General features: G+C 46.0%; 1 protein-coding gene across 2 annotated transcripts in view; it reads right to left on the bottom strand.

Moving 5' to 3' along the window:
• Positions 1 to 1,135: 1,135 nt before the first annotated feature.
• Positions 1,136 to 14,219, bottom strand: part of DPYSL3 (dihydropyrimidinase like 3) — a 112,568-nt gene continuing 99,484 nt past the window's right edge. For both annotated transcript variants that reach the window (XM_060008589.1, XM_060008591.1), the window contains exons 9-14: positions 13,823 to 13,979; positions 13,007 to 13,148; positions 8,675 to 8,845; positions 7,274 to 7,453; positions 3,709 to 3,871; positions 1,136 to 2,309 (exon numbers count right to left, since the gene is read on the bottom strand). In XM_060008589.1, coding sequence (XP_059864572.1) covers positions 2,221 to 2,309; positions 3,709 to 3,871; positions 7,274 to 7,453; positions 8,675 to 8,845; positions 13,007 to 13,148; positions 13,823 to 13,979 — 902 coding nt within the window. In that variant the 3' untranslated portion in view covers positions 1,136 to 2,220. The remainder of the gene's footprint in view (positions 2,310 to 3,708; positions 3,872 to 7,273; positions 7,454 to 8,674; positions 8,846 to 13,006; positions 13,149 to 13,822; positions 13,980 to 14,219) is intronic.

Below are 14,219 nucleotides of genomic sequence, written 5' to 3'. Positions count from 1 at the left end.
CCTCAGATCCTGTTGCCCATCGTGAAGACATAGAGGGGTTGTTCCTACAGCATAGGAAACCTGTGTAGAATATGAAGTTCTGCTTGAGTGTTTCATTCAGAAGTCCCAAGTGCAACCAACTTGGCCATGAAAGATTTATTTTTCAAAGCACAGAGAGGTCATGGGGAGGATGAGTTGGACTCAGGCCGGGTAAGAGCAACAGAGGGCACACAAGTGGATGCTCAGACTAGAGTCATACACGTGTCTTTTCCTCCATCTGGTGGTGATAGCTGGTACTGCAACGTATCCTAAAGCCCAGCCCAGCCGATGAGGCATAGATACAGATGGTTCAGATCTGACTAGCTCCTCTGCTTGCAAAACTGTCATTCTGAGTTCGGTTGTACCACAGGCCCCCAAATCTTTGAGTTATAAATCAAGAGGTACATCCTCCCCTTCGCTTATGTTTCCCTTAAAATAAAGGCACTGTGAAAAAGCCTTAAAAACAGCAAGACTCCTTTTATGAAGGGAAATCATCTTTTTCATGATTAGAACAGAAAGTAGCTTGCTAGGGAAATCCTCTTCCTTGGCTATTTCCAAATTCCTTTTTAGCCACGTGTCCCCTTTTCTCTGGTCTTCTTAAAACTTGCAGAGATAATGGCTTCTCCTATGCACCTGAAAGGTGCTCGAGGCCTGCTCTTTTCATGAAAGTATTTAGTACACAGAGTTGCGGGGTCTACCAGCTGAATCCCCTGAGCACCGAAGTCTGATCCCAGGTTGAATCTATTTTTCTTGCATATGGGCCTCTTGGTTCTACAGATCCTCACTGGGCTCACAGAACTTGCTCCAAAACTGAATTTTCAGAAGTGGCATGATAGGGAATTGGACATTCACGTCTGACAGACAAGGTGGATACTAATGCTTTATGCTAATTTCCTTTACGTGTCATGTCACTTCCACTCACTGGGAGATTCTGGTACTAAAACAAAAAGTTCCCCTAAGGGATATGCTAACGGAAGGGGAAAGAGATGGTTCAGAATTGACAAAGAGAAGCACGGCCACAGAGCATGCACCTTCTGCTCCAGACTGGCTTTCCCACATCCCTGCTGGCCTCCCATAGGAGCTGAGACCCCTGATTAGTAATAAAAGCTAGGGAACATCTAAGCAAACACATTTTTAATAATGACAAAAAAATCATATTCAATCATGGATGTGCCTGGATCTTAGGAGATCAAGAGAATCACTCACCCCTGGCAAGAGAAGCCCATCTCAGCTCCAGTCCTAACTCGAGAAGCCCCCTGCTTGCCTCGGTTTGCAAAGAGCCGTGAGAGGTGAGCTCCAACACGTGTTTAGAGGGAGGCGCTATTTAAGCGTGGCTGCCCTCCCCCCAGGGCCTGTGCTGTGCTCCCAGCTGCTGCCTTTTAAGAGCACCAAAGAGGCAGGGAGGGCAAGAGCAAGAGAAAGGTCCTTTCCTCTCTCCCCTCTTCCTTCCCAGCCCAGGAAAGAGAAGAATTTGAAGCAACAGTGAGAAAAAGGCCCGACCAAACACTGGCACGACCAAGCAGGTGGAAGCAATGGTTGGGTTTTGGTGTTTTGGTGTTTTAATAAAATGTTCCAAGGGATAAAATCTACTAGGAGGGGATGTGACAAAGTCCAGAACCCGAAGACTGCCTGCCTTCTCCGCAGACCCCAGGGGACCGTGATGGCGTGACAGCTGCCCCGAGTGGCCACCTTCCGTGGAAATCAACGTTACTTCATCAACACAATACACAAGACCCCTTATGCTCACCCACCCGCCTCCCCCGCACACACCCTACCCCAGTCCCTCTGAGCCCTCTGCCTTGCTCTGGGCTCCCACCACCCACTCACCCCAAATAACTGGCGTCCCTTTTGTTCATTTTCCTGACGTCCCAGCTTTGTCTGTCCCCTTGTCATAAGATGCAGCACTACACACGCTCTCAACACTATATAGCGGATGCTTTTACCTTAGTGGCCTGATTGCATGCATGTAAATGGGGGGTAGGGGCGTCCAACAAATCAAGGCTATGCATAAACAGAAAACAAAGCAATAATCGTAAAGCTAGGCAAGCGAGCGTTAACATTGGAGAAACATAAGGCTTGAGGCTTATTGATTCTTTAGATCGAAACTGTTTGGATTCACTTTCCTTCTTAAATATTGGTGTACCATTTTGGCTTCAAAAGAATCGCTTCTTGCTTCCGCCCTCTCTTTGGGGGAGGGGTCGCTTAACTCAGGGATGTGATGTTAGAACGGCCTCCAGGGGGCGCCACGATGCGCTTGCTGGCCGAGCGGACCCCCTCATCCACTTGGGTGCCTGCAGGTGGCAATAAGTTCCCAGGGATTAAAAAGGGAGAGAGACAGGGGGGTGTGGACAAGAGAGAAAATGGATTAATTTGAAGAGTGTAAGATATTAAATGCCTTCCTCATCTCCCAAGAAACTTCCATTCCAGGCTGTCACAGCTATTCCAGGCTTTTCATACCCACCATCCTGAAAACAAGCCTTTGCCAGGAAAAGCCAGGGTCTTAACTGGATTTCATCGGACCCTCGGCATCATAACAATGATAATAAAAAGAACAACGGGAATGATAGGAAAAATAGCTGCTCACATTCGTTTTGACGAGCAACGTTGGAAATACTCGTCAGATCATTCCATTCTGTCCTCACCGCTACCCTTGAGGCAGGTACTGTTATTACGTCATTTTACAGAGGAGGTGACTGAGGCTGTGAAAGGTTAGGCAACCTGCCCAGTGTCTCACAGCTTGCAGTGGTGATAGTCTGGCCTGGGGCCGCAGCTAAAAGGAAACACTGATATGATATGCACTCATGTCCTTTAGAAAGGAGCCAAAAAAAGTTTACCGGTGACAGTGGCCAGGGAGCAACAAAAAATGGAAAAACACTGAAAAATTTCTGGCAACTAGGATATGTGATCTCTGACAACGGCATCTTAACTTTTAGCACTTTTCGTCTTCCTCCCCTATGGCCCGTTATGTCTTTTCCTCCCTATCTTCCTGTTTCTCCCACTTCTTCCTCCTCTTTTTTCCCCACAGATACTGTCCCTTTACATGTCTCTTTCCTTTTTTGTCATCTCATTTCCCTCACTTTACAATTTTCAATATAGTGATGCAAATCTACACTTATTTTTCCCCATTTTAAGGCTACTGGTTATTGAGCAATTGAATATTTTCTATGAATATCATAGTTCTTAAAGATTCATGATACAGCTAGGCCGTGGTAAATGTTCAGTAATTGCTAGCATTATCATCATGACAAGGAAGGGGAGAGTAGAATTAAAATCCTAGATTAGAAGAAGCTACTGCAATTTGAGCATAAAAATAATCTGAGCTATCTGGTAACCTGGGCAAACAAAGGAAAGAAAGCGTACTGCAGGGCTCTCTGTCTAACGCAGAAAATCACGCTCAATTCATAAGGAAGTCATCCCGGCCCGGCCCCGCCCCGCCAGGTGTGATCTCTAAGCAGAATTGGCCATCACTTAAACCTGATCTTTAACCTGGCTGAGCCCTGGCTTCCTTTCCCACCAGGACTTCTCTTTGGTTCAGCAAACGTCCCAGCCTGCGGCCCAGTGACCGTCTCCCTAGAACGCAATCTGGGTTATTAGCTCCCGGCATCACCGCTAACCTCGCAGCGCTGAGCTTCCCCTCCCCCTTCCGTGCTCCCCGTTTCACTACCTTCACCATCAGCTTCTCCGACTCACCTGACAGGCTAAATCCGGACTGATGGAGGTTCCTCACAGGCGGGTTGGGCCGCGTGGGAGAGCCCCGGGTGGAGCCGGCGGGGGTGCCCCCCTTGGGCGTGGTGGTCAGGTCGAACACCGGCCCGTCATACATGCCCCTGGGCACTGCGTGCAGGTCCGCCATCTGCAGCAGAGAAAGCGGGCAGCAAAGTTTATTCGCTCAACGGTTAAGGGTGTGTTCTAGGTAGCACAGAGGTGGCAGTGAATTAAGTGCATGTAGTGAGAGCCAGAAAGCAATAATCATGTTATTTTTACTAGGGATGCAATGTACAACATGATAAAGATACTTAACACTGCTATACGCTATAAATCACATCCTAAGCGTTTTCATCACAAGGAAAACAATCTTTTTTCTATTTCTTTAATTTTGTGTCTATATGAGATGATGGTGTCCACTAAACTTATTGTGGTACTCATTCCATGGTGTGTCCAACTCAAACCACTACGCTGTACACCTCAGACTTATGTTTGTGCTGCACTAGTCAATTATATCTCGATAAAACTGCAAAAAAATTAAAAGGTGATTTTAAGGAAAGGAGAAGCAGTATAAAATAAATAATGTGCGGTGTTGTGACAGAGTGACCATGGAGGTGGCGGGTGAAGGCCTCTCTAAAATAGATGAGCTTCTATCTTAAGGACCAAAGGAGATTGTTGGTGGGGCCAGGGTGGAGGGAGGGATGGAGGGAGGAGGCTGGGGGAGGTGTGGATGGCAGTGTTCTCAGCAGAGGAAACTGCCAGTGGGAATGTCATCAAACAGAAGAACCTCCCATGCGGCTGGAGCAGAGCGGTGGGAAGGGTAGCAGTTTGAGATAGGGTCGTAAGTGCTGGCAAGGACCGCATGGGAGCTCCATCCTCACACTCCTCAGCACAGGTCAAAAGTGGCTGTCCTCATTGACAGTCATTGAAATGACTGTCCTCATTCAGTGGGTCTGACCCCCTGGCCTCTGGCTGTGGTCCCACAGCACCTGCCCTGGGACCGTGGAACCCGCCAGCAACATCAGCAGAGGCCAGGCGTGGTGGAACCAGAGCTCACGGTCACATGAAACAGGGCGCCTCCCACAAAGGTGCTCACAGTCTATTATGCAAACACCGCAAGACCACCCAAGGCAGCAGAATGGCCGGCGCACAACCTCTGCCTGTTTCTTATCATTGCCCAGAGGTGAGGCAATGAGGACACGCCGACAGCTGACATCACAGGACAGCTCGTTGTAAGATCCAAGGAAGCTGGCCACAGAGGCTTCCCTCGCATCCATCGGTGACTCAGGTGCAGGTGCAGAGGCAAAGCTCACCACATTTGCAGACGTTAATGATTCAGGTGAGATGATGACTATATCTGTACTCCCCCCAAACCTTGACCAATAACTGTATTTCATTAACATCTCTTGGGGTCCAGAGGCTAAGTCACATTCATGGAAATACAAAGCTGATACCTCAGACGTTTGAGTTTCATTCTCTTCTCTATTAGGCCAAAACTGGAGTGTGGAATTTTACTCCATACTAGCTACCTTTAAAATACCACTCATAAAGAGAGAAGAATGGTGAAGGGATTTAGAGCACTGTCATGAATGAATAGCGGAAGGCTGCAGGGGTATTTAGACCAAAGGACAGATGACTTTGGGAACACACAGGTGCTCAGATGGGTTTAACTCATTCTGTGCAGGTGCCTGGAGCAGAACTGAGCTTGGTGTGCTGCAGGGAGGTAGACCTGCAGAACGAACGAAGTTCGTTCTCCTGTGGAGGCCACGGATACGGCTGCTGCCACCCATTGGGCTCTGGAGGACATGGATTCTCTCTGGCTTCTACTCAACAACTGCCTCGGTAACCCTACATCTGAAACTACAAGGAACTTCCCAAGTAGGAGCTCAGTGATTGGACAACCAAGATCATGCTGGGGCTATCTGCACAAAAAAGGCTTCTCAGAATTCTGAATATTTCAATTTATGTTTCTGTCTCCATCATAATTCTAGAATCCTCTATTTTTGATTTTATAACTGATTGGATTATCTGTTCCCCTTCCAATAAAACATTAAATTTGAAAACAAAAACAGACAAAGAAAAGAAGTTGGTTCTCACAGGCAGGGGTGGGCAGCTGCCTCATGAGATGGGAAGGCCCCCTGTGTTGCCAACATCCACCCAGAGGCTCGACGACCACTTACATATTGAGTTTCTGTGATTCTCTCTCTAAGAGGTACTGCAGTGGGCACCCATTTCCTGTCCCCAAGCCCCCGCCCCAATGTCGCCACGACTGAAGACTCATTCTCCCTGCTGGTGCGGGTGTTGGCAATAGGAAGGGCTCACTGGAGTCCCACCCAAGAACTGCCCTCAGATGAAGAGAACCGCTAGGCCCAAAGCCCCACCCTCTGCTCCGGGGCAGCCCACATCCCATACTGGTTTGTAGGTTGGCGGGGGTGTGTGTGTGTGGAGGGAGTGAATATAAGGCCCAGACCCCTGTCAAGGACCAGCCCAGCTGAGGTCCACTGAGGCCTTGGTTACAGCTGCATCCCAGCCTGACTTCTCCCTCTGCCCTGTTCTGCTTCTTCATTTGGCCACAAGGGGTGATCCTGAAAGCAACACCCAGGAAACCTCTTGCGTGAAAATCTCCCCTTCGGAGCCTGTTTCCCAGGCAACGTACTCTGCAGGGAAGTTGGAAACCCCTGGGATGGGTCCAGGCACAGAGGTGGCATGGTTCTGTTTCCTCTGGCCTGGCCCCCAGTGACTTACACAGGGAGCCCCCTTCCTCCTCTCCCCACCATCTCCCCCATCCCATGTGCACAGATGACTTTATTCTGTCTAACAGACGAGGTCAGTACCACGGCTCAAATCCCACAATCCCAGAGCTGGTCAAACCCTGTTTTGAGGAGCCCTAAGGTTTCCCTACAGGAAGGCGACCTGGAGATGAGTGTGGGGATAGGAGAGGGAGCTGGAAAGACAGAGTTCTGGGCCTCACCCCTCCATCAGCTAGAGCTACTCTGTCTGTAACGTGTAGGGAGGTAGGCAGACATGTACACAAACAGGTACCCATATGGCTGTGTATGCATCTGCCTATTTATCTGTGAAATCAGGGACATAAATAAGATTTTATATGAACCACAGAACTTGCTAAAAGAGTTATAAACATTTGCCCCAGTGGAGCAGCAACAGACAGATGCGGGATGGAACAAGGAGGGGTGGGTGTGGACTGCTGGTTCTCTTTGTAAGCCTTGAAGAGTAAATTATTAACAAAAAATAGATACAGACTTTATTTTGAATTATTAAAGTGTTTAATTACTTTAAGGAAAAGCATTCTAAAAACGGGGGGAAATCGTTTGCAAAAAAGCTTTCTTTAGCCAAGAAAGTTTTTGAACCCCCCTTTTATAGTCCATTAAATCTGTGCAATGGTCCTTTGGGAAGAGATCGGTGCTGTGAATTCCTTTGGGAGGATCTAGAGCACACAGACCCCTCCCAATCTCATGGTTCCTGTCCCTGTGCTGAATGGGACACAGAGCCCATCCCCCCCCCCCACCTCTGGGCTCCGCCTGCTTCTCACCTTCCTCCGGGCTTTAATGCGCTTGTAGACATAGTCCGAGTAGGGGCTGCAGGGAATGAAGCGGCCAGCCCCCTGGGTCACGTGCAGGTTGCCATCTTCCAGCATGATTTTGCCCTGGCAGATGACCACCAGAGGAGCCCCGCGCAGCTCCATCCCTTCAAAGATGTTGTACTCTGCAGCCTAGAGACAGGGGCGAGGGACGAAGCCTTGGTTATGGGTGCAGTAAGGACAGAAAGAGGAACGCGGTTCTCCTGTGCTTGGGATCCTGCCTTCAGCATCCCTAGGAACTGATTCACCAGGTAAGCCAGGAACAGCTTACAAAGCATCTGCAAGCTTCTAGTGGGTGGAGGCCTCGGGAGACAGATGCTTGCTAAGAGTGGGCTTCCTGGCCAAGAGAAGCATCCAGTCTTAAGTAAGGTCCTCACGTGGAAGAAAATTTTTGTCACTGGCAGTGTTCGAAGAGAAGGTGGATAACTACCAGAGATGGTGTATTTGCCATCTTGGACTGGGTAGATGGGCTACATGACCCTTAAATCCCCACTAGCTCGAAATTAAACAATGTAATATGACACAATGTTGAAGCAAAGGCCACTGCCACCCCAGATGGGCTTCTTCCCTACCTCCTTCATTTATCCAATAAGTGCAAGGCATTATTGAAAAGTGGTTAAGGATATCAGCTTGGAGTCAAGTTATCTGGGTTTGAATCCTAGCTTCACCATTTACTTGCTGCATAAATTATTTAATCTCTGCATCTCCACTTCCTTAATAATAGTGCCCACCTGAAGAAGACTGTTACAGAGATTCAACAAATGAAAAGCACAGTGCCTGAGACATAAGTGCTTGAAAAATGCTCTTTTTACTAACAAGCACTGTATTTTTAAAACCCTTTCTGTTAGGTACTGGGCTTTAACCGTCATCTTTCACATGGAACTCCTCATGAGGAAGTCATCAGAGCTGTTCACCAATTTTTTTCCCATTCTTTCTCCTTCTAGGCACAAGGTATCCATGTACTTCCTGACCTCCTGGAATAAAGTATGGCCTCCGGCCTGGCTCTGGACAGTGCAGGGTGAGAGGAAGTGAGATCTCGGAAAAGCTTTCAAAGCCATGTCCTGGTCCCCGACTTCAACAATCATAGCACGTGTAGAGAGCTGGTGCCTCTACCAGCCCCCAACCCTGAGCGACTGTGATGGGCAGAGCCCCTCTCCTCTGCCAACCCATTTTGGAAAGCAGGAGTGAGAAAGAAACTGTTGAGGTTTTAAGTCCCTGGGAATTGGGGGTGGTGTGTCATTGCAACACGTCCCTGCCTGACTATCCCGGTTCAACACAAACACACGTCTCTCACCACCACGTTCCCTGCCCACGTTCCCCACTCTGCTCCACTCCCACCTGCTCAGGTCTTACCGACTGGTGGTTCTTGGCAGAGACGATCTTGACGGCATCTGGATCCCAGATCACCAGGTCGCTGTCAGAGCCCACAGATATTCTTCCCTTGCGGGGATACAGATTGAAGATCTTGGCAGCATTTGTGCTTGTCACGGCCACGAACTGGTTTTCATCCATCTTCCCCGTGGCCTGTTGAAACGTACACACACAAAATGGTCCATCTAGGGCCTCTGAGCTCAGAGCAGGGGGACCACGAAGGCCCACATATACAAAGAGGGACCTCTGAGACGGTGAGCACAGAAGTCCACCCAGCAAGCTACAGAATCAGTGGGGCTGTCACCATCACCCAGAGAAAATGGTTAAATGCATGGCTTAAGATGGAAGTGACAAAGAACTACAATCCTGCAGCCTGTGGAACAAAAACCACATTCACAGAAAGACAGACAAAACGAAAAGGCAGAGGACTATGGACCAGATGAAGGAACAAGATAAAACCCCAGAAAAACAGCTAAATGAAGTGGAGATAGGCAACCTTCCAGAAACAGAATTCAGAATAATGATAGTGAAGATGATCCAGGACCTCGGAAAAAGAATGGAGGCAAAGATCAAGAAGATCCAAGAAATGTCTAACAAAGACCTAGAAGAATTAAGGAACAAACAAACAGAGATGAACAATAGCGTAACTGAAGTGAAAAATACACTAGAAGGAATCAATAGCAGAATAACTGAGGCAGAAGAAGGGAGAAGTGACCTGGAAGACAGAATGGTGGAATTCACTGCTGCGGAACAGGAGAAAGAAAAAAGAATGAAAAGAAATGAAGACAGCCTGAGCGACCTCTGGGACAACATTAAATGCACAAACATTCACATTATAGAGGTCCCAGAAGGAGAAGAGAGAGAGAAAGGACCTGAGAAAATATTTGAAGAGATTATGGTTGAAAACTTCCCTAAGATGGGAAAGGAAATAGCCACCCAAGTCCAGGAAGCGCAGAGAGTCTCAGGCAGGATAAACCCAAGGAGAAACACGCTGAGACACATAATAATCAAATTGGCAAAACTTAAAGGCAAAGAAAAGTTATTGAAAGCAGCAAGGGAAAAATGACAAATAACATACAAGAGAACTCCCATAAGGTTAACAGCTGATTTCTCAGCAGAAATTCTACAAGCCAGAAGGGAGTGGCATGATATACTTAAAGTGATGAAAGGGAAGACCCTAAAACCAAGATTACTGTAACTGGCAAGGATCTCATTCAGATTTGATGGGGAAATCAAAAGCTTTACAGACAAGCAAAAGCTAAGAGAATTCAGCACCACAAAACCAGCTCTACAACAAATGCTAAAGGAACTTCTCTAAGTGGGAAACACAAGAGAAGAAAAGGACTTACAAAAACAAACCCAAAACGATTAAGAAAATGGCAATAGGAACATACTTATTGATAATCACCTTAAATGTGAATGGATTAAATGCTCCAACCAAAAGACACAGGCTTGCTGAATGGATACAAAAGCAAGACCCATATATATGCTGTCTACAAGAGACCCACTTCAGACCTAGGGACACATACAGACTGAAAGTGAGGGGATGGAAAAAGATTTTCCATGCAAATGGAAATCAAAAGAAAGCTGGGGGCTTCCCTGGTGGCGCAGTGGTTGAGAGTCCGCCTGACGATGCAGGAGACACAGGTTCGTGCCCTGGTCCGGGAGGATCCCACCTGCCGCGGAGCAGCTGGGCCCGTGAGCCATGGCCGCTGAGCCTGCGCATCCGGAGCCTGTGCTCCACAACAGGAGAGGCCACAACAGTGAGAGGCCCACGTACCGCAAAAAAAAAAAAAAAAAACAAGGAAAGCTGGAGTAGCAATACTCATATCAGATAAAATAGATTTTAAAATAAAGAATGTTACAAGAGACAAGGAAAGACACTACATAATGATCAAGGGACCAATCCAAGAAGAACACATACCAATTATAAATATGTATGCACCCAACACAGGAGCACCTCAATACGTAAGGCAAAGGCTAACAGCTATAAAAGAGGAAATCGACAGTAACACAATAATAGTGGGGGATTTTAACACCTCACTTACACCAATGGACAGATCATCCAGACAGAAAACTTAATAAGGAAACACAAGCTTTAAATGACACAACAGACCAGATATATTTAATTGATATTTATAGGACATTCCACCTGAAAACAGCAGATTACACTTTCTTATCAAGTTCACAGGGAACATTCTCCACGATAGATCACATCTTGGGTCACAAATCAAGCCTCGGTAAATTTAAGAAAATTGAAATCACGTCAAGCATCTTTTCTGACTACAACACTATGAGATTAGAAATCAATTACAGGGAAAAAAACGTAAAAAACACAAATACATGGAGGCTAAACAATACGTTACTAAATAACTGAGAGATCACTGAAGAAATCAAAGAGGATATCAAAAAATACCTAGAGACAAATGACAACGAAAACATGATGATCCAAAACCTATGGGATGCAGCAAAAGCAGTTCTAAGAGACAAGTTTATAGCAATACAATCCTACCTCAAGAAACAAGAAAAATCTCAAATAAACAATCTAACCTTACACCTAAAGGACATAGAGAAAGAAGAACAAACAAACTCCAAAGTTAGTAGAAGGAAAGAAATCATAAAGATCAGAGCAGAAATAAATGAAATAGAAACAAGGAAAACAATAGCAAAGATCAATAAAACTAAAAGCTGGTTCTTTGAGAAGATAAACAAAATTGATAAACCTTTAGCCAAACTCATCAAAAAAAAGAGGGAGAGGATCCAAATCAATAAAATTAGAAATGAAAAAGGAGAAGTTACAACAGACACTGCAGAAATACAAAGCATCCTAAGAGACTAGTACAAGCAACTCTATGCCAGTAAATTGGACAACCTGGAAGAAATAGACAAATTCTTAGAAAGGTATAACCTTCCAAGACTGAACCAGGAAAAAATAGAAAATATGAACAGACCAATCACAAGTAATGAAATTGAAACTGTGATCAAAAATCTTCCAACAAACCAAAGTCCAGGACCAGATGGCTTCACAGTTGAATTCTATCAAACATTTAGAGAAGAGCTAACACTTATCCTTCTCAAAAAAAAGAAGAAAAAAAAAAGATAAAGAAGATGGAAGTGACTGCTCTGGAAGTATGCATTTTTTTCTGGACATGTACATACACTTACTTACTTATTTATCCCTTCTAACTCCAAAAAGGATTATAGACAGTTCACAGTAAAAACAAATGTAATTATCAGCCCATATCTCAGATAATATGTTTGTATTTGCATGGGCACAGGATAAATATGGAAGAACCTCACCCAAATGATAACAATGGTTATCCCTGGGTTGTGGGATTATAAGTGAGTTTTGTTTTCTTTCATGTGTGTACTTTTCTGTACACTCCAAATGTTCTTTACTGAGCATGTATCATGTTGGTAATTTTAAAATATATATTATTTTTTAACAGCTCCAGATATGCCAAGATAAATATATACACACATTCATAAATAGATAACAATGTAAAAAAAAGACCAAAAAAATCTAAGTTTGTAAGAGAAGAGACAAAAATATTTATACTTTCCCCCTTCACAAAACAACTTGGGTAAGGAAAGAAGAATTTAGTTTAAAATCTAGTTTTGCGCTTCTTGGGAGCCAAGAAAAGGGAAACTTGGATTACACTGTGTAGATATGTATTCTATTTGGCTCTGAAATGAGTGGCTTCAGGGTTTTAAAAATAAAACAGAGGGAAGTGATCAACTTAATAATGAGTTATTTATTAATTTTACTCAAATCTTAGGAAGTGACTTCATTTGCATGACTTTTTTTTTTCAGCTTCTGTGATGTTAAACAAGGAAAATAAAACCAGGCCACTTTGCCAGAAGACTTTGACAATCACCTGTACAGCCCGGATGACCACACACCACTCCTTGGTGAGCAAATGACCTGAGTCTTAGTCACAGACCCTTTGCTTATCATTTCAGAGGGTTATATCCAACCCTCTCAAAAGAGATAATAAAACCCTCCAAACAAAAAGAATTTTTAATTCACTATTATTTTAAGCACAGATCATTCATACCATCAGATAAATGATCTGTGTTTCTGGTTCCTAGCCCTTAACAATCTAGAGGAGGCCTCCTCAGAACCTCAGGCCCCAGGATTCATCACTCTAGAAGGGACATTCCCAAACCACCTGAGCCACCTGGCTCCAGAGACACCTGGGCAGGTATGAGGCCTCATCTGTGCCCCCAGCACCCCCATGACAGGGCAAAGAGGAGCAGCGGCAGGAGGCTCTGATCTGGCCCTGGATGCCCTCCTATGACCGTGGTCCTTACCACGGCCTTGTCCCAGATGACAGACATCCGCTCTTCCACACCGCTGGTGCCCTCGGGAATGGCTGTGAAGTTGTCCTTCCCAATGGCCTTCTGGGCAGTGCTGAAGGTGCAGTGGGCACTGCCGGAGAGCTGCAGGTCCCCACTGGCGAAGGAGAAAAGCTCCATGTGAACGGGGAGGCTAGAGGCACCGCAGGGGCCCAGAAATGAGGGTCTAGGGTAGGCATGTGGAGTGCCATGACTTGAGTTTGGAATCCTTCTTCTCCCTCTCGCCAACTATGCGAACTTGGGTGAATTTCTTCCCCTCCCTAGGGCTCAGTTACCTTATCTGGAAAATGAGGGGGTGGGATTAGATCACCTCTTGTGTAACAAAAATGACCCACATGAGTGATGGGACTTATCCACAGAGGGCAGCAGCAAACTAGTCTCCCTGTAATTTTGGTTAGGTGGTCATCAAAACAGAGCAAATGATTTTGTCTCCTGGACCCTCAGTTGCTCAGTCTGTGAAATGGTGATGACAGTTCCTCACTCACAGCGTTGTTATGAGGAACAATGAGATCACACGTGTAATCTCACCCTAGTGCTCGACATACAATATGTATTAACTGCTGTTACCATTACTAATATGATCACTGTAGTATCTTTTAAAATACACTAGGGAAGAGCCTGTTATCTGTGCTCAGCACTGCAGGGGAATTCTCGATATTTATTCCTCACTGCAGACTCTAGTCTAGCGGATGGATGAGTGGCTCCAGTCTTCATCCCATCGTTCCCAAGATGCCTCCACACAATGCCCGCTGCTTGTCATTCTGCACCAACCTGGCCAGCAAGGAGTTGATGTAGTCAGGGGTAGTTGGGTCAGGACTCAGAGGCGGGGATGTCACAAACGCAGCCGCCTTGGCCCAGTTCTTGCTCCAGTAATGGGTCCCATCCGTGCCCAGGCTGGCGGTGATGGGCTCACCAAAGACCACGTTTCCTGCAACAGGGAGGACAGAGGTAATGGGTGATATAATATATGTGCTGCCCTGGGCCGGGCTTAGATAATCATAGCCCCTAAGCCTACTCAAGGCTGTGGCTCTGGAGTCAGGCAGGCCTGGGTTCAAGTCCATGTTCCCCCACTTTTCTAAGCCTCTGCTTTTCTATCTTCTAAATGGGAACAATTCTGTATTCTGTAGAAGCCCCTAGTTGCAAGATGCAGCATCAATACTCAAATTCT

The sequence above is a fragment of the Delphinus delphis genome, chromosome 3, assembly GCF_949987515.2.
Source record: "Delphinus delphis chromosome 3, mDelDel1.2, whole genome shotgun sequence".
NCBI lineage: Eukaryota > Metazoa > Chordata > Mammalia > Artiodactyla > Delphinidae > Delphinus > Delphinus delphis.
The sequence above is the reverse complement of the archived record's forward strand: the minus strand, read 5'-3'. Positions and strand labels throughout refer to the sequence as shown.